The sequence below is a fragment of the Agelaius tricolor genome, unplaced genomic scaffold (genome assembly GCF_023055355.1).
Source record: "Agelaius tricolor isolate 1412-34295 unplaced genomic scaffold, bAgeTri1.0.p SCAF_4, whole genome shotgun sequence".
Taxonomy (NCBI): domain Eukaryota; kingdom Metazoa; phylum Chordata; class Aves; order Passeriformes; family Icteridae; genus Agelaius; species Agelaius tricolor.
In genome coordinates this window covers 56,066,542-56,083,614 of record NW_027269264.1, presented here as the reverse complement: position 1 = coordinate 56,083,614, position 17,073 = coordinate 56,066,542, and the positions used below count along the sequence as shown (strand labels likewise).

The 17,073-nt window shown below is 42.2% G+C and overlaps 1 protein-coding gene across 5 annotated transcripts in view; it reads right to left on the bottom strand.

Annotated features, from left to right (window-relative positions):
* Positions 1 to 1,013: 1,013 nt before the first annotated feature.
* The window catches only part of KATNAL2 (katanin catalytic subunit A1 like 2), a 28,698-nt gene continuing 12,638 nt past the window's right edge, over positions 1,014 to 17,073 (bottom strand). For all 5 annotated transcript variants that reach the window (XM_071425823.1, XM_071425824.1, XM_071425827.1 and 2 more), the window contains 8 exons: positions 14,277 to 14,375; positions 13,674 to 13,737; positions 12,325 to 12,443; positions 10,197 to 10,288; positions 8,550 to 8,660; positions 2,963 to 3,125; positions 1,744 to 1,846; positions 1,014 to 1,416 (listed from right to left, as the gene is read on the bottom strand). In XM_071425823.1, the coding sequence (XP_071281924.1) occupies positions 1,277 to 1,416; positions 1,744 to 1,846; positions 2,963 to 3,125; positions 8,550 to 8,660; positions 10,197 to 10,288; positions 12,325 to 12,443; positions 13,674 to 13,737; positions 14,277 to 14,375 (891 nt within the window). In that variant the 3' untranslated portion in view covers positions 1,014 to 1,276. The remainder of the gene's footprint in view (positions 1,417 to 1,743; positions 1,847 to 2,962; positions 3,126 to 8,549; positions 8,661 to 10,196; positions 10,289 to 12,324; positions 12,444 to 13,673; positions 13,738 to 14,276; positions 14,376 to 17,073) is intronic.

Genomic DNA, 17,073 nt, shown 5'->3' with positions numbered 1-17,073 from the left:
TGATAGGACCTGGACCCTGAAAAAATGACAAAAAATGAAAAAAATGTTGGAATTTCTAATGGGAAGAGTGCAGGACACGTGGCAGTGCTGGCTGCTCACCTGGCCACGTGTGTGAGCAGGACAATCCAGCGTGGGGGACGTTTGGCACGGCGCTGCGCAGCTCACTGCAGCCCCCACACGGCTGGCACACCTGGGAAGGGACTGAGCATCACTCCACACACAGGCTGAGGGAGCTGGGGCTGTTCAGGGCTGTGAGAGGGCCCTCAGCCCTGGCTGTCCCTGTGTCTGTCCCTGTGTCTGTCCCTGTGTGCAGGGAGGGACAGAGCAGGGCCCAGGCTCTGCTCCAGGCCCAGCAATGGCACCAGAGCCACAGGCAGGGACTGAGCCCAGCAATTCCCCTGCACAGGAGGCACAACTTCTGTCCTGAACAGAGACCAGACAGGAGTGGAGTCTCCCTCCCTCACCAGGGATATTCCAGAGCCCTCTGACACAATGCTGTGTCCTGTGCTCTGGGATGGCCCTGCTGGAGCAGGGAGGTGGCACCAGCTGTGATCCCCTCTGGTCCCTTCCAACCTGACCCATCCTGGGGTTCTGCAATTCTGCTTTATGGCTGGCTGCAAACTAGCATTGGGTAGCCACCAATACAGTTTCTAGTTAATTATCCTAAATTTTCTGATTTTCTACAGTTTTTCTCTAATTCCTTGCCTTTTTCACTTTGGCAATACCCCAAACCAACAGTACAATAACATGTTTCAAGACTTTGAACTCAACTGAAAATAGTGACAAACTAGCCAAATTTACATGCCCCACTAATTTCACTGAAAAACTCCTATTTTGTGCTTCATTAAGAAGGGTGCAGGTCTCTGCTGGGAAAGCTACACTGACTGTGATGTTCTACAGAGTGTCAGAAATGGAGAATTACACTAATTGTCTATCTGCTTTTAAACTTTGCTCCAGTTCTACCCAAAATCTGTCTTGAGTAAAGACTGAGAATCAATCAATCAATCAATCAATCAGTCTTTTAAGTCTTTATACATAAAATTAAGGCTGCAGGCTTTGTTGCATAGGATGGTGCCATCACACTAACTCCAAGAACTTTTTTGAATAAAGAATAACCACCACCCCTTCACCCACCCCCTGCATTTTGAAAGTAAAGATTTCCCTCTGACACTTGTCACTGCATTTTGTTCCTTGAAACAACCCTTCCCCATCACCATTTGACCCTTTGGAGGCCACTTTGGATGGCAAATGGCTTGGAGGTTTTTGATTTTTCCTGTCAGACAGACTCAAATTCCCTCTGCCAGGCCGTGTACTTCTGGCTCAGATTCTTTGCTGATGGCTTGGTGTGGGTGATCACATCCAGGAAATCCGCGGTTGTGATTGTGTCCAGCTGGATCATGGGCAAGTTACTGTTACCTAAAGACAAGAGAATTGAATAAATCCTGCTACTATTACCAAAATACACTTTTTTATATCCATGCCTAGTCCAACACTTAATGTAGGAAAACAACAGACTAAATGTAGTGAGATAAATTAAAAATTACATTTATGCTGAGAGCACAGATAATGACAGCTTTAAAAGAAGCCCTGATTTTTAGAAATTTAACAGGGTTTGGAAGTGTGGATTTTAATACTTAGGCAGATATCAGAGCTCCACCTGCTGGAGTTACAATGTTCATTCCAAGAGTTACAGCAGGAAATCAGCATTTCACAGGCCAGATTCTCTGCTCAAAGCTGAGGTACCTGGCTGATGATTTTCAAGAGCATCGAAAATTTTCCTCACTGGTCTCATGGCTGCCTCCTTGCACACGAGTTTTATGTCTGAGCCAGAGTATCCATTTGTTTCCTGTGAGGGGATCAGAATGATACATTACAGTTCACGAATCAGACATAAATGGAATTTGCAGGCATATATATTGTGCATGTATTTATATAAATATTTGTGAAGTTTACTGCTGTCTGAAATACAAATTTATATACACACAGAAACACACTTTTTTTTTTGTACTGTCCCCTCAAAATTATGTAGCTTGTTATCATTTAAATGCCTACAATATCTCCTAGGACCAAGAAAAATACTGGGCCTTTTCTTACTAAATGCCAGTTTTCTATAGGTGAAATAAACCCCACCTTTTTGAGTGCATCCTCAGCTTTCCAGTTATTAAAATAAATGTATTTCCTTATGGGCCCAGAAATGAGCAGTATTGTCTTTGTAAACAGATGTAAGAATCTCAGCTGGGTAAAATAAAATATTTAAAGGCTGGGACCTTGAGTAACCTCGGCTAATTGAAGGTGCTCCTGCTTACTGCTGGAAGTTGGAACAAGATTATTTTTGAAGTCCCTTACAGCCCAAACCATTCTAGAATTCTGTTTCCAAAGAATCCAGGATGTGACAAAGGGCTACACGAAGGAATCTCGTCGCTACCAAATGCTCTTTTCTGCCACAGCAGTGGAGCTGTGACAAACCCTCCCTTCACAATTAACTGTTCATTACCCTGATGAACTGGAAGTGCCCCCAGCTTGGTGAGAGCAGTGATAAAATCTGCTGTTGCTGGATGTCTCCCTGTATGTAAGGCTGAAAAGCTGGCGCAGCAGAGATGGCCAGCACACACCGTGTTGCAGGCAGAGCCCTGTGAAGCCGGCGATTTCCACTTGTGTGTGTGTGTCTGTGTGTGTCAGTGTGTATCTGTGTGTGTGTGTGTGTGTGTGTGTGTGTGTGTGTCTGTCTGTGTGTGTGTGTGTCTGTGTGTGTCTGTGTGTGTGTCCGTCTGTCTGTGTCTGTGTGTGTGTCCGTCTGTCTGTGTCTGTGTGTGTCTGTGTGTGCCGTGCCCAGCCCCTCATCCCACCAGCGCCCCTCTGGCCGGTTCCCGGGTGAGCTGAGGTGGTGCCCAGCTCCGTGTGTGGCAGTGGCTGCACGCCGCCGCGTATCTGCAGTGCCAGGTGCTGTCCCAGCCGTGCCCACCTGGCTCAGCAGGCTGTAGTCCAGCTCCGCCCTGAGCTTCACGCCGCCGCTGTTGCTCAGAGGGGGCAGCCAGTGCTGGATCATCACCCGCCGTGCCTCCTCGCTCGGCAGGTCCACCAGGATCCTCTTCTCCAGCCGCCGCAGCATGGCAGAGTCCAGCTCCCTGCAAGCACACGACAACAGGGGGCATCTCAGCGTGGAGACGGGGCTTTGACAGCAAGGCCCTCGCCTAGCTGTGCCAAAAGAAAAAAAAAAAAAAAAAAAGGGGTTAATTATCCAGTGTATTCTGGTTCAGTGATATGCTACTTGTGACAGCGATGCTAACAGTAACAAGCAGAAGTTGCAGTTTCCATCCTTTGCCCTGGTACTCATCTGCAGCATGTCTTATCAGCAACAATTCTCTTTCCCCCTCTGCTGTTAGGGAGTCACTACAAATTGCCTGTCTGGGGCACTCTCAGGACTAATTAATTGCTACTTAGTAAGGGATGCTCAGTAGGTATAAAATCCAGACTCTTGGATGTGGGGCTGTGTATTATGGCAGAACAGGACACCAAACTGAGACTCCTCCTGCAATACAAATTATAAATAATTGTTTATATTATTTATATTTTGCTTAAATTTTGTTTTGTTTTTATTTGTATTTTCATAATTATAAATAAACAACCGCAAAGGACATTATCCTTATCAAAAATATGTGCAGGGTGAACACACTGGATAAATGTGTCAGTGAGCCAAAAACTCTGTCAACATCAAGACTGGTTATGATGTTTTGTCTAAAACAAAAGATAAGAAAAATGTCCTGTGCCAATCTTTCTCTACTGGCCCCATTCAGTCACAGATTCATTATTCCAGTTTAAAATATTATTTAGTCCTCATACCTGGCAAGAAAATCTCATCCAGGGGAAACCCACTTCAAAGTTTCTTATACAGGCAGAAGAACAGAAGCTCTAAGCATCATTTGCACCTGTGCTGGCTGAGCACAAGGAACCAGCTGCTGGAGGGTTCTACCTGCAACCTGGGACTGCAGATACGCTTAAATAAATCTGCCCCTATCTCCAATTCCCTGGGTGAAATATTTTTCCCAGCAAAGTCAATTTTAAAGCAGCAAATGGAGTTTCTTCTTTGCTTCTAAAAGGAAACTCCCTTTTAGTTCCCAGGGAGTTCAATGCCAGCTCAAGATGGATTTGTAGCCCAACACCAGAGCTGATTTCTGTCACCTTTGTTGACTTGTCCTTATTTTTTTTAATACCAAGTGTTTCTATGGCAATAGCACATGATAAAAAACCCCAAAAGTGGGCTCCCAAATCCCCACACAGGTGCCTGCCCAATGTTAGCATGCCTGGCTGTCAGCTCTGCAGGAACAGAAGTGTCCCTCTCCCCACAATGTCATGGTGTGGGAGACCTTGTTCCACATGCACTGATCCAAACAATGAACACAAAAATCAGAAAACCAGGAGCCCAGAGGACAACAGGAATTCACTCAGATCTACCCTTGTGCTTGTAATCAAGGCCTCAGAAGTAAATACCAGAATTTGTTAATCAACAGTTGTTGCTATATTGACAATATTATTATTGGTATATTGATATTATTATCTTTATGCTGCTTCAGGTGCTGTCCAGTGTTCAGTGCAATGCCTCTTGCAGAAGGTCCCACCCAGCATAGACAAAGAACCATGTTAGTCTCCTTTCATCTTCCAAATGTATTTTTCAGCTCAACTTCTTAAAATTGCCTTGCTTGGCTGGACAGAATTACTCTGGCTGATAACCCTTTGCTGTTATTTAGCCATATTAATACCCACATTAACATCACCTGTGTAAAGAGGGCAGAAGTTCTCAGAGTTTTAGAGGTGCCCACACAGGTACTCTAAAAAGCCTTTGCAGCTGAAGGACAACCACAGCCAGCCTCTGCAAATAGTTTGCAAATCCTCCAAATTATATTTTCCATCACTCCTTCAGCTTCAGGCCCCCCAAGAACACGGATTCATGAGCGCCCTTAACCATGTTCTATAAATAAGTCTCCAACAGAAGTCTCTGCTCTGCCCAGCCCAGAGGAACTCTGCCACAGCTGCTCTGTGGCTGTGCCATCCCCAAAGTGTTCAAAACCAGGGTGCTTGAACACCCTGTTCCAGTGGAAGGTGTCCCTGTTCCAGTGGCAGGAGAGTGGAACTAGATGTGCTCTAAAGTGCCTGCCAACGCAAAGCACTCTGTGATTCTGTTTATCCAGAAGGTTACGCTGACCTGTTGGCTGAAGAGGGAAATAAAGAAACAATGTTTTTGTTATCTCGAGTGTTTAGGTTCTTGCTGAATTGTTTTGTCAGTGACCAGATGCAAGGTTAAGTGACATTAACCAGAGCAGAATACAAAGCACTGAGCCAACCTAAATATTCTCTGAAACAACATCTAATGGAAGTACTGAGAGATGCTCATGAAAAGATAAACAAAGCTCTACAGATCCACAAGATGGATGACTTTTTGCAATTAACATTAGGAGGCATCACAGATTCACAAAATGGTTTGGGTTGGAAGGTAAGAATCTATCCATGCACACCACAACTTCACCCATCCTGAGGGTAAGGGTGAGAAGAAAACAGCACTGCAATAAAAACTGAATTAAATGTGCTGATACACTCGGAAACATTCACTCCACGATTAAGGATCTCTTTATTCCTTCACTAACAAGGCCTTTATTTTATTTAATTACATTCAACCATTTCAACAAGTAATTTGTTAATAGAAACACCTTGCAGATGAGCAGCAGAAAGCAGGGCTGGGCAGCAAGCACAGGCTGAAGAGGAAGATCAATAGCTGCAGTGCAGCTTAGGACAGTGTAAAGAGCTTTGTTTAGGCTTCTTTTCATTCTTCTAAAAGCAGCTTGGTACTAATTTTTTTTTTTTCCCTGATCAATAAATATCTATGTTAAACAAATCTCTTGAAATCCAGCTTAACAACAAATGTTTGCAAGAGCACAGGGCAGTGCTGTGAAGCCACAGCTTAGGTAGCAGTAGGTCTTTTGAAATTTTGTTGTGAAATATTCCTGTGGAGATGAAGTCTAGGTCTGGCAGTAGGAGCTAAATGTCACCTAATGCTCATAAAAATAATCTGTAAATATATAGTTGGGATCCTGAAAGAGGTTTAAAACCTGCTGGGCTCTCTGGAGGCAGATAATCCCAAATTCCTCAAGCCTGGAGAACCCCAGTGACGTGAAAGCTCAGGCTTTCACCAGTCTTTCCATCCTCCTCAAACACCTTTCTAAGCATTTGCCCAGCCCCTTCTTAAAGCATTTTCTCTGTGGTAGGAACATTTCCACCAGACAACAGAGAAAGTTCAAAAGGAATTTCTAAAGTCTCAGGTATAAAACTTTCAAAAGTGAACACCCCAGCTGCCACTCGTGTTCCAACATGGACTTGACTGCTTTCTTTCAGGGCAGGTCCCTCAAAACAGAAACCTTGTCATTTTGTCTCAACCTTAAAAAAAGGCTGTCATTTTGGATGTTTCAAGGAAGCAATTTTGCTGAAATAAGAACTTCAGTATTACAAAATGATCAAAAAACAAATACATAAAATACTTAAAACTGAATTCTGTGTATTCTACAAAACTTCCCAGAAAGCTTATTGATTGTATAAGGCAGATATAGGGTAACAAAACACATGCAAAAATCTCTCTGCATGGATAATTATCTCACAGGATAATTTAAGAGACCACAGGTGCAATGCACTGCTCAGAGCTTCTTCTGAAAGGGCAACAATGCTGCAATAACGTAAACATTTATAGTGTATTACTAACAGACAGACAAATGTATTAATACTGTATTAATTCTCTTTCAAACTTAACTGTCCACACAGAGAGCAGTTATTTTTTTAGCATTTTCTTACACAACTGGAACACAATTAAATCTCATACAGCTCAGTTCCTTTTATATAGATATTGTAACAAAATGGGTAGGATTTTGCACTGATTTAAATTCATGAGTTTGTCCAAGACATAAATCCCTGAAACCAATACACAGACTTTGCTATTATGGCTATTAAAAAAAAAAAAAAACCTTGTGGCTCTGTACTCATACTGTTGGGCCAGAGTAGGGGCCAGCCTCACTTAGTACAGCTAACTTCTATGCAAATTTTAGGTGTTCACACAGCCATTCTTTTATTTAAAGAGCCTGAAAACCCTGAACAAGACAAGCTAGGCTTACCTGACACATGGGACTGATTGAAAATATTACCTTGAGCCTCAATTCTCAGGCAAAAACTCCAAAAAAAAAAACTTCTGTTGTTTAATTCTATCTGCCTGTTCCCTGGACCTTTTCAGCCAGGCCCGATAAAAAGGGGATCAGCTGACAAGAGGAATAAAATATTACCACAGACTTTGTGAGAGAACATTTGGTGATATGCACAACAAAAAATGGGCATTTGTATGGTCAAAATAATATATGCTCTAGGACTTTTAGCCTTTTTTTAAGTACTTAAAAGGAAGCAGCTGTGGTTACACACCCGGTGACATTCAAGACACTCCCTACAGTCTGCTGATCACAACCCTGAGCTCTCCAGTCACAAAGAGAGGCTTTTCCAACATTTGTCCCCATGGCAACTTTGTAAGATTCAGCCAAAAATCACCGAGCTGAAAAACAATCCGTAAATGAAGCCTGTGGCTTTGTGGGGGCAGAGCCCTCTCTGGCTCCCAGCTGGTTTTAGGTGCCCTGCTCTGTGTCTGTCACACTGCAGAGCTGGGCTGGTGTCATCTCACTAAACAAAGCCACCTCTAAGCAAAATTTCTCGTTTTGCCACTTGAAATGCTGCTGAACTGCTGCTCACACGAGGTCATTCCACAAACATTGGGCTCCAACAAGTGACTCCCAGACCATGGCTTGAAGTTCCCTGGAAACAGGGCTGCTGTCTTCTCCTGTTCTGACCCAAGCCTGTGCTATTCTCCATGTGAGAGGGGAACAGACCCACTTAGCTCCATGTGCCCTTAGGGACAAGGGTGCCCACAAAGATCTCAGTGCTGTGAGGATCAGCAGCTCCTATCCTGAGCACCCACAGTTGTTACACTAAAAATGTTACCTCCCTTCCTTATCCTCTCCAACTTGTCTTGTTCCCAATACACTTCCTGCCCAGCTTGATGAAATTCCACAGTTCCAATCTTAAACTGTTTTTTCTTCTATACTAAATTGTGTTGAAGAAACTGGAGAATTTTGTCCCTCAACTTTTCAAAGTCAGATTTGATACTAATAAAATCCAACATTCCTATTTATGGAGTATCCTTCTAAGCACCAGATGTTTTAAGCACCTTACAGTTCCAGGCTGAAAACCCTTCTTAGCTTAAACATAGTAAATAACTTGCCCATAAAGTCAAATACTCCATTTTAAATATTAGCAGCTGGTACGACCAGCATATGTTGACTTTATTATGGATTATTCTCATGTGACACAAATAGCAAGAATTGAAGAGTTTAAAAGTAAAAGCTCCAAATTAATCTTTAAATGCTTTAACCAAATATCAAGGCTTTTTCTGCAGAAGTCTAAATAAAATCTTTATCTGTGCTTAGAAGCTCATGAAAATGTATTCAAAATGTACTCTCTGGATCTCTTACCATGGCAGATTGGAAGCTGCTAAAACAAATACAAGATCATCAGATCGGGCCAAGCCATCCATCTGCACCAGTAATTCTGTTTTCATCCGCCGACTTCCTTCATGTTCACCACTACCAAGATTCAGAGAAATGGTATTTGCTCAGTGCATTAATCATCTTTATTTATACAGTGTCATTCACAGCAACTGAGCCCTTGTCACAGTTTTGCCCCAGTTCAAAGCATGATTAAGCTCCATTAGCTAACATCTAAGCATTAAAATCAAGCTTTCTAATGATTACTAAAATGGACTCTTTTCAGTGCATTAAAGTGAGGAGAATTCACTATTACTGAATCCAAAGAAAATATTTATTTGGCTTTTTCTTCATGTTAATCTCTATGCAAGACCAACATTTACTGCAAAATAGCTAGGGCTCCAATTAGATTGATTGATAGATTGATTGATCTATAGCAGGGAATTCTTATAATGTGATAGTTGCCATTAGATAACTGGTACACCTACCTCTTCAGGGTAGCATTTTTCCATGACTGAATGTGAAGTGGTCACAAGAAAATAAAACTACTACTGAATTCAACATTTTGCAAAATGTTCTATCAAAAGAAAACAGAAAAATACACCATGCTGATATGAATTTAGAAAGGGGCAGAGACCATACAGAAAGGATCCTTCTTCAAAAAAGGAGAACTTAAGCAAAGTGCTAGGAGCTCTGGCCCCAATACAGGTAATCTGTTTTGCAGAAAACCAGCTGGAACTCTCAGTTCCAGATGTGAAGCTCTTGGGAAACTCCTGGATCAAGCCCAGGGAAAACATCAGGACCTTAGATGGTAAGGGCTGATGTTCAGGTTTAATGATTTATTTCTGCAAAAGCATTCAAAAATCAATGCCAAGTCAGTATTTAATAAGTACATGTAAAAATACGTACAGCATCTAGGATAAAAATCCTTATTGGAATATATAACCCAGTGATGTTAATGAGAGCTTTTAAATGTACATATGAAGGACAAATTTGGCTCATAATTTGCATCTATTAAGTGAAAATGACTACAAGTAACATATATACAATAGGACATACTCTATTTACAAATAGTAAGCACACAATATCGACGTAGAATATAATATATATAAAGTGATCATGTAATTCACTGTACATAAAATCCCCTGTAATGGGTTCCTAATGGTTGTAACAATATTTTTTTATTTCTCTGGCTTCTTTCCCATCCCTAACCTTTTTAATGTGTTTTTAACTAAAAATTGTCTTAAATCTTGGATTCAAGTAACAACATACTCCCAGTCCTGCAGTGGGGAGTCCTGACAATGCCACCAAAATCTGACACTAATGGAAATGCAAGTCCACTGTATATACTCCCTATTACTCTGCTATGCCTATGTTCTGAGTGCCACAAAATAAGCTGCTTCTTACTTACCTCTAACAATTCACCTGTTGTTTCCCTCACCACTGCCCTTTATTTCCATTTCAAGTCCCTTTAAAGTACAGCACAACTGGTTATAAAGCCCTGCATCTCCCTCCCTCTTGCTGCCACTGTGACTCCTTGCTAATTCTCACAGAAGCTCTTTTGCTTCTCTGCTGCTGTGACTGACACAAGCACTGCACCTCTCCCTTTAATCCCAAATTGGTCCCACCAGTTACCCAGGAACAGTGCCTCTTTGACTCATAACTGACTCCAGCTCATCCAGGAAAATTGTGGAAGGAGCGTGGTACCGGGCGAGCTCAAACAACACCTGCCAGAGAGAAGAGTAAATGTGAAACTGACACAAGAAGGCACTAAAGTAAACTGGCATGGAAGATCAATTAACAGCACCCACATCCCAGGGGATATCTGCTGGAAAAAAGCTCTGGGTAGGCTGAGAGTCCCTGAATCCTCTCAAAATCTGAGAGGTTTGTAAAGGAGATATAAAGAACACAGCCTTGTAATCCTGTCTTTATGTGTAAATCTTTCTGTCTAAATCCTATCAGAGTACCCTGAGAATAATGGGATAGAAGAAAATGATCCATCAGAGGATTCTGGGAACTCCTAAATTGTTACTGAGATTAAACATGTGCCTTTTGTTGTTGCTCCATTTGTACTTTTTTTTTTTTTTTAAATAAGGATTTGAGGAAAAAAAATGCAGGTCAGCTGAAACATAATGAAAGGAAATGCACTGATTCTTTTGATAAGAATCAAGCACTCATTTTTTTTCATGATCAAAACAAACATAAATTGCTTGAACAATCACAATTTAAAAAATAGACTGAAAGCTGAAACAAAAAATGTGGATCTGCTCTTTGGAGAATGAAGCTTCATCTAATTTTCCGTAAACATGGAGAGGCCTGTGTTAGGAGCAAGAAAACACTGTCAGTTCTTCTTGAGTCAAGTGTTTTTTGAGTTTTTAGATAAGTATCATTAACAGTATATTAGTCCAGCACTTTTAAATCTGAACACTTTAAAAAATCAAATTTTAAAATATAGATATTATTTTTATCACTTTGAGCATGAAACACAGGATTTAAGTCATTTGCCCAGAGTAACAAGTAGACCATGATCAGCATACAATTTTACTAGAAATATAATATATAACATACAGAAATACTGTGTAGAACTGAGCAAAACAGGATGAGAGCATATGCCTCCAAATGACCACAGACCCCATATATACTTCCCCTTCACCAGGCACATGTGATTTTAGAATATAAATTCACACAATACTTTTCTTAGATCTCTCCTGATCGACAACCTTACTTCATTTTTTGATTCTGCTGTAACTTTAATAAGGGTAAAAAGCCACAAATTCAGTCTCAATGCATGTGCTGCAGCATGTTCACAAAAGCCTTCTGTATCATGGTGGCAGAAACCAGATTGTCCCCCATACTCCTGCCAGAAAAGAAAATTCTAGGAAGCTACTAAAACAGATGTCAAGAGAATCAGTAAGAGAGAAAGGGAATGTCAGGAGAAAAATATGCAATTTTAAAGGACAAAGGAGGCAGGACGAGTAAATGTGCTGCAGCCACTGCCTACATTTCAAGAGAGACAAACAATGCCATTTCCAGAGAATAGTTTGCTGAGGTTATTTGTTTCCAAGAGCTCTGCATTTACCTGAAGTGCAGCTCAAAAGATGAGGGTAAGGCAGGTTAAGGGCTTGTGGATTTCCACGGAATTAGTGGATGCTATGGAGAGATTCAGATGGGCAAAGATGCTACACATGAACCTCTGAACCTTTTGTACCACAGCTGAGCCATGCAGACTCCTTGCTAGTTTATACACAAAAATGCATTTACCCACTTGCCAGCAAACTACCTTCCTTGAAACAACATTCCATCTGCACTTCACTGGAAGATGTTTGTGACAATGGAGTTCTTTGCCCATTTCATGCCACAAAGAACAATTAGGAATTTGGGAATCTAAATTATATTTTCCAGCGAGCCCAGGAGCCAACCCCTGCAAAATGGATGTGAAGTGCTCTGAAGAGGTCACTAAGCACACACTAGTTTGGAACTCTGATGGTCTGACTCCTCATCAGGCAGTCAAAGATCTTTTCTGCCTGCAGAACATCTGCTCCATCTTACATTACATCAAGTCCCACAGCAAGAATCCATTATGAGATGTCTACAGAAGTTATTTCTGCTTTCAGAACTAGGTATAACCAAAGTCGTGTTTTGTCTAAATCAGGAAAGATTATGAGTATCAGAGGAACACTTGTTTCCAGTTCTGTGCTGAACCCGCATTCAAGGAGGAACATGATGTTTGGTAAAGTATAATGCATCAGAGAGGAATTCTTACCCGGACAAGTTTTTCTGAATCACCCCTCCATTTGCTGACAATGGTGGATGCTGATATGTTGAAAAAGGTTGTATTGCATTCTGTGGCAACAGCCTTAGCAAGCAAAGTTTTTCCAGTACCTAGAAACAACAGTGTTTGAGAAAATGACTCTCTGAAGGAATAAAATATTTGAAAAAATTCCCCTCATCCTACTACCAGTCAGGTAAAACCAGTAAAAAACTCATAGGATGGTTTGAGTTGAAAGGGACCTTTAAATGCCATTGAGTTCCAAACCCTGCAATAACCAGAGACACCTTCCACTGTCCCAGGCTGCTCCAAGTCCCATCCAGCCTGGCCCTGGGCACTGCCAGGGATCCAGGGGCAGCCCCAGCTGCTCTGGGCACCCTGGGCCAGGGCCTGCCCACCCTCCCAGCCAGCAATTCCTAATTGCCAAGAGCCCAAAATCTGTGCCTGCCCTCTGGCAGTGGGAGCCATTGCCTGGCTGCTGTCCCTGCAGGCCTTGTCCCCAGTCCCTGGGCAGCTCTGCTGGAGCCCCTGGAGGCCCTGGCAGGGGCTCTGAGGTGTCCCTGGAGCCTTCTCTTGTGCAGCTGAGCAGCCCCAGCTGTGCCAGGCTGGCTCCAGAGCAGAGGGGCTCCAGCCCTTGGAGTATTTTGTGGCCCTTTCAGGATTGTTTGGAGAAACTCAGGTAATACAGAACTGCAAATGCAGATTCTCCAAATCCTGAAGTAGTGCATGCTGAAATGGTCAGATGCCTTCTGTGGCAGGAACACCTAAACATTCACAGAACAAATGTATTTCATTGCAGAGAGAGGCTTTGCAACCTGACTCAGGTGGTTCTTGTGCCCTCTGCCCCCTTCCAGCCACATCCTGGTGTCAAAGGGGGGCAAGGGGAGCAGGGAAGCTGCACTAACAAGGAAAACACCCAGCTAGAAGAAGGCAAAGCTTCCACCTCATTCCCAAAACAACCCCTAAAAGCAGAAGAAAGGAAGGACATTTTTCACTACGGAGTTAAGCCCATGGCAGATTTATTGACATAGCATAGGATCATGCCAATCTTGATTAAAATGGTCCAAGCTGAGCAAAACAGAGATCTGAGTTTTCATTCTCCTAAATTGTTAGTGTAAGTACTGCCTCTGGAAGATTCCACTATAAAAATAGCCAAGGCTTACAAGAAAGGGCAGGTTTGAGTGTCAGAGCTGTACATAACCATCCAACATTCTCTCCTTTTAATTTATGTACAGAACATGCTCTTTTTTAACAATCTGATCTAATTAACATTGATGATTTATATACAGGACAAAACAAGAAGCAGTGATAAACACAAAGATGTGGTAAAAAGCTCTCCATACCTGGTGGTCCATAGAGCAATAATCCTTTCCAAGGGGACAGAATGCCAGTAAACAGCTCTGGATACTGTAGGAAAGTAATTTAGGGATTAAAAATGTATCATCTAAAACAAACTTCAAGGGCTTGTAGTCCTCACCTTCACTGCTCCTAGCACATTCAAGAAACATAAGAAATTTGAAGAGGCATAAAACCACACCAAAACAAAGGGACATGTATGACCTGAGTACTGAGTAGAATGCTGTATTTATTATTTGAAATCTGCTTTCAGTGTTAGTTTTTTTTTCAAGTGCAATTGATGTGACATTCTCTTCTGTAAGTAATTTTTCATGGAATTAATCAAACCCAGCTCTTCTTACAATGCCAAAGGTGCCAAAGAATTGGACCTAACTCACACAATATTAATTTTGAAAGGTAATTTTCCTGTAGAAGAATGCAGGTGCCATTTCAGATGGAACAGGAATAGTCCTGGCATGAAACAGGAACACCAACAGCTCTAACACAAATGGCCTACCAAGGCACAGAAATACTGAGGACTCTAAAACACCACTGTAACTGCAAGGAAACAAGCCCAACAGTGGTTTTGTCCAAACTATTTAGCACCTTACCTTTATGGGGTAAACAACTGCTTCCTTGACCAGCCTTTTAGCTGCATCCAGCCCTATAATATCATCCCACTTCACGTTTGGCTTATGGAGATAAATGTCCTGCAACACACATCACATCTTGTTAGCAAAACTCCTTCTGCAGTCGGATAATGACTCTGGCAAAGTAAAAGGATCGACTCAGGGATAAAAGAGTGGTGCTGTTAAGTGATACAGGCTGTGTTATTTAACCCGAGGTACCAGGGACCTCCCAGGAGGGAAGCACACACAGCAATCACTTCCCCTCCAGGCCTCAGTTTCCCTAATGTATTCCTAGCAAATGTAGATGCTGAGCAGATCTTCCTCAGATCTGTTTTCTGTTAGTTTGATTTAGGAACCAATCAACATATCAGGAGCAATTGGGCTAAGAAGGTTCACCAGCCCTTATATTTTGTCTCTACTGCTGCAAGTATTGGATGTTTAAAAAAAGAAGTAAAAGTAATCATAGTGACATATTGGTTCAAGTTTACACAACAATGGACTTCGGTAATTCAAATTACATCTCAATCTTTGAGCTGAAACACCTTTTGACACTCATTTTTCATTGAATTTTTCTTCCCTGTTTTAAACATGTTTATTTTATAGTCACAAGTTCCACAGCTCACTCATGTGCAATGTGAAAATATATTTTGTTTTTTAAACTTGATGCTTAGTAACTTTATGGCTGCACGTATTACTTATGTTACTACCTATTATAATGTTAATACCTATTATTTATGTTATTTCTTGTGTTGTAACAGTGAAAAATTTCTATTTACTCCACTCTATGCAAGATTTTATATGCTGCAAGGAAAGCTGTGAGAAACTCTGCAACAGGAAGAAATTTTCCCCCTAAGAATCTATCAAAAGATAGATGGTAATTAGTCTATGCCCTGAAACACTCACTAAATTGATTTCATTTAATTAATCAAACTTTCCAAATCTTCTATGAATCTTTCCATTTGCCTTTATAATATTTTGTGGCTTTGTGTTCCAGGGGCTAATTGCAGAAAATATCGCATCCTCAGTACAAATACTCAGGATAAATTTTGCTCTCCAACAAAAATAGTCCACACAGACTGAAGAAAAATTATGTGGTTGCATCCAAGGAGAAAAGTTAATACAATTAGAAAAAAATTATTTATATAGAATAGATTACACTTTCCCTGTCTATTAACAGTGAATTAAGATAAATCAGATTTCTGACATTAAGTAGAGACTTACATAACTGTTTCCAAATTAAGTTAGATTGTGTTATGAAATAGATATAACATGCTATTTATTTGTATTGATTTATGCAGTCTTGATTACCATAGCAACTAGCAACATACCATAATGGAGCACAATTCACAAAACACGCTATAACAAATGGAAAGCAATTTTTTATTGCTTTTTTTGTTAATGTAGCAGCAAGAACAACATTATTTTAAAGGTCTACCATAAATAAGACCAGACAGGAATTGAAACAAATGAAAATTTTCTTACTTTAAGGTTGTAAATTTCCTAAGACATTTCTTCAGTTCTACTAAACGTCAAATACAAAACTTGTGGACCAAGAATTCGGGCCATACACAGATATAAAAATCAGCCAGCAAAAGTCTTCCATGATTTTTAGAGAGATGATTTTAAGCAGGTTTACCCAAGATACTAACACTCATGATATTTATATCCAGAAAATCACAACACTACCAAACACTGTGGTGCTGAGAATCTTTTTGATGAGTGCCTCATCCGAAAGTGGTGGGTGCTAAGCGTTTGTGTGTGCTGTAGCCACAGATCCCCAGCAGACCAGGGCCTGTTTGTTAGGCTACACCTCAGCCCAGGAGTGAAATGGAATGCTGCTGACAAGGCTGTGGTTCCATCCAGGGGTCAAGCTGCCCATCCTGGAGGAATCCCCAAGTCTGGGTTATGGTGCATTACTGATGCTGTCCTGGCAGTGCTGGGATGAAGGCACTGCTTGCAGAGCTGACAGTAACAGCATCTCTGCACTGCACCACTGAGAATACACAGGGAGTGCAGACTGTGCAGGCTGCACAAAGCAAGGCTCAGGCAAGTACGAACCCAATGGCCCCTGGGCTGTCCCAGCCAGGCTGTGACACAGCCCCAGGGCAGGGCCTGTCCCTGTGCCAGCCCTGCTGAGGCACCTCCAGTGCTGGGACAGCTCTGGGCCCTCAGGACAAGAGAGACCCTGAGGGGCTGGAGCATGTCCAGGGCAGGGAACGGAGCTGGGAAGGGGCTGGAGCCCCAGGAGAGGCTGAGGGAGCTGGGCAGGGGCTGAGCCTGGAGCAAAGGAGGCTCAGGGGGGCCCTTGTGGCTCTGCACAGCTCCTGACAGGAGGGGACAGCCGGGGGGGTCGGGCTGTGCTCCCAGGGAACAGGGACAGGAGCAGAGGGAACGGCCTCAGGCTGGGCCAGGGCAGGCTCAGGGTGTACCTCAGGAGCAATTCCTTCATGGAAAGGTTTATCAAGCCTTGGCACAGCTGCTTAGGGTGGTGGTGGAATCCTCATCCCCGGAGTTTAAAAGCCATGTTGATATGGCCCTTGGGGACATGGTTAGTGGTGGCCTTGACAGTGCTTGGCAGTGCTGCTGTCCTGATGACCTTAGATGGCTTTTCCAACCTACATGATTCTCTGATTCTAAACCATGCAGGAATACCAGGGTTTAATAGTAATTTTGGTAGATGTTACCTAGTAGATACATTCAGAATTCAGATATTGCTGTGATACTGGCACACTGCCCACAGTGACTACAGCCCTGTGCCTGGAATGGAAACTGCACCCAA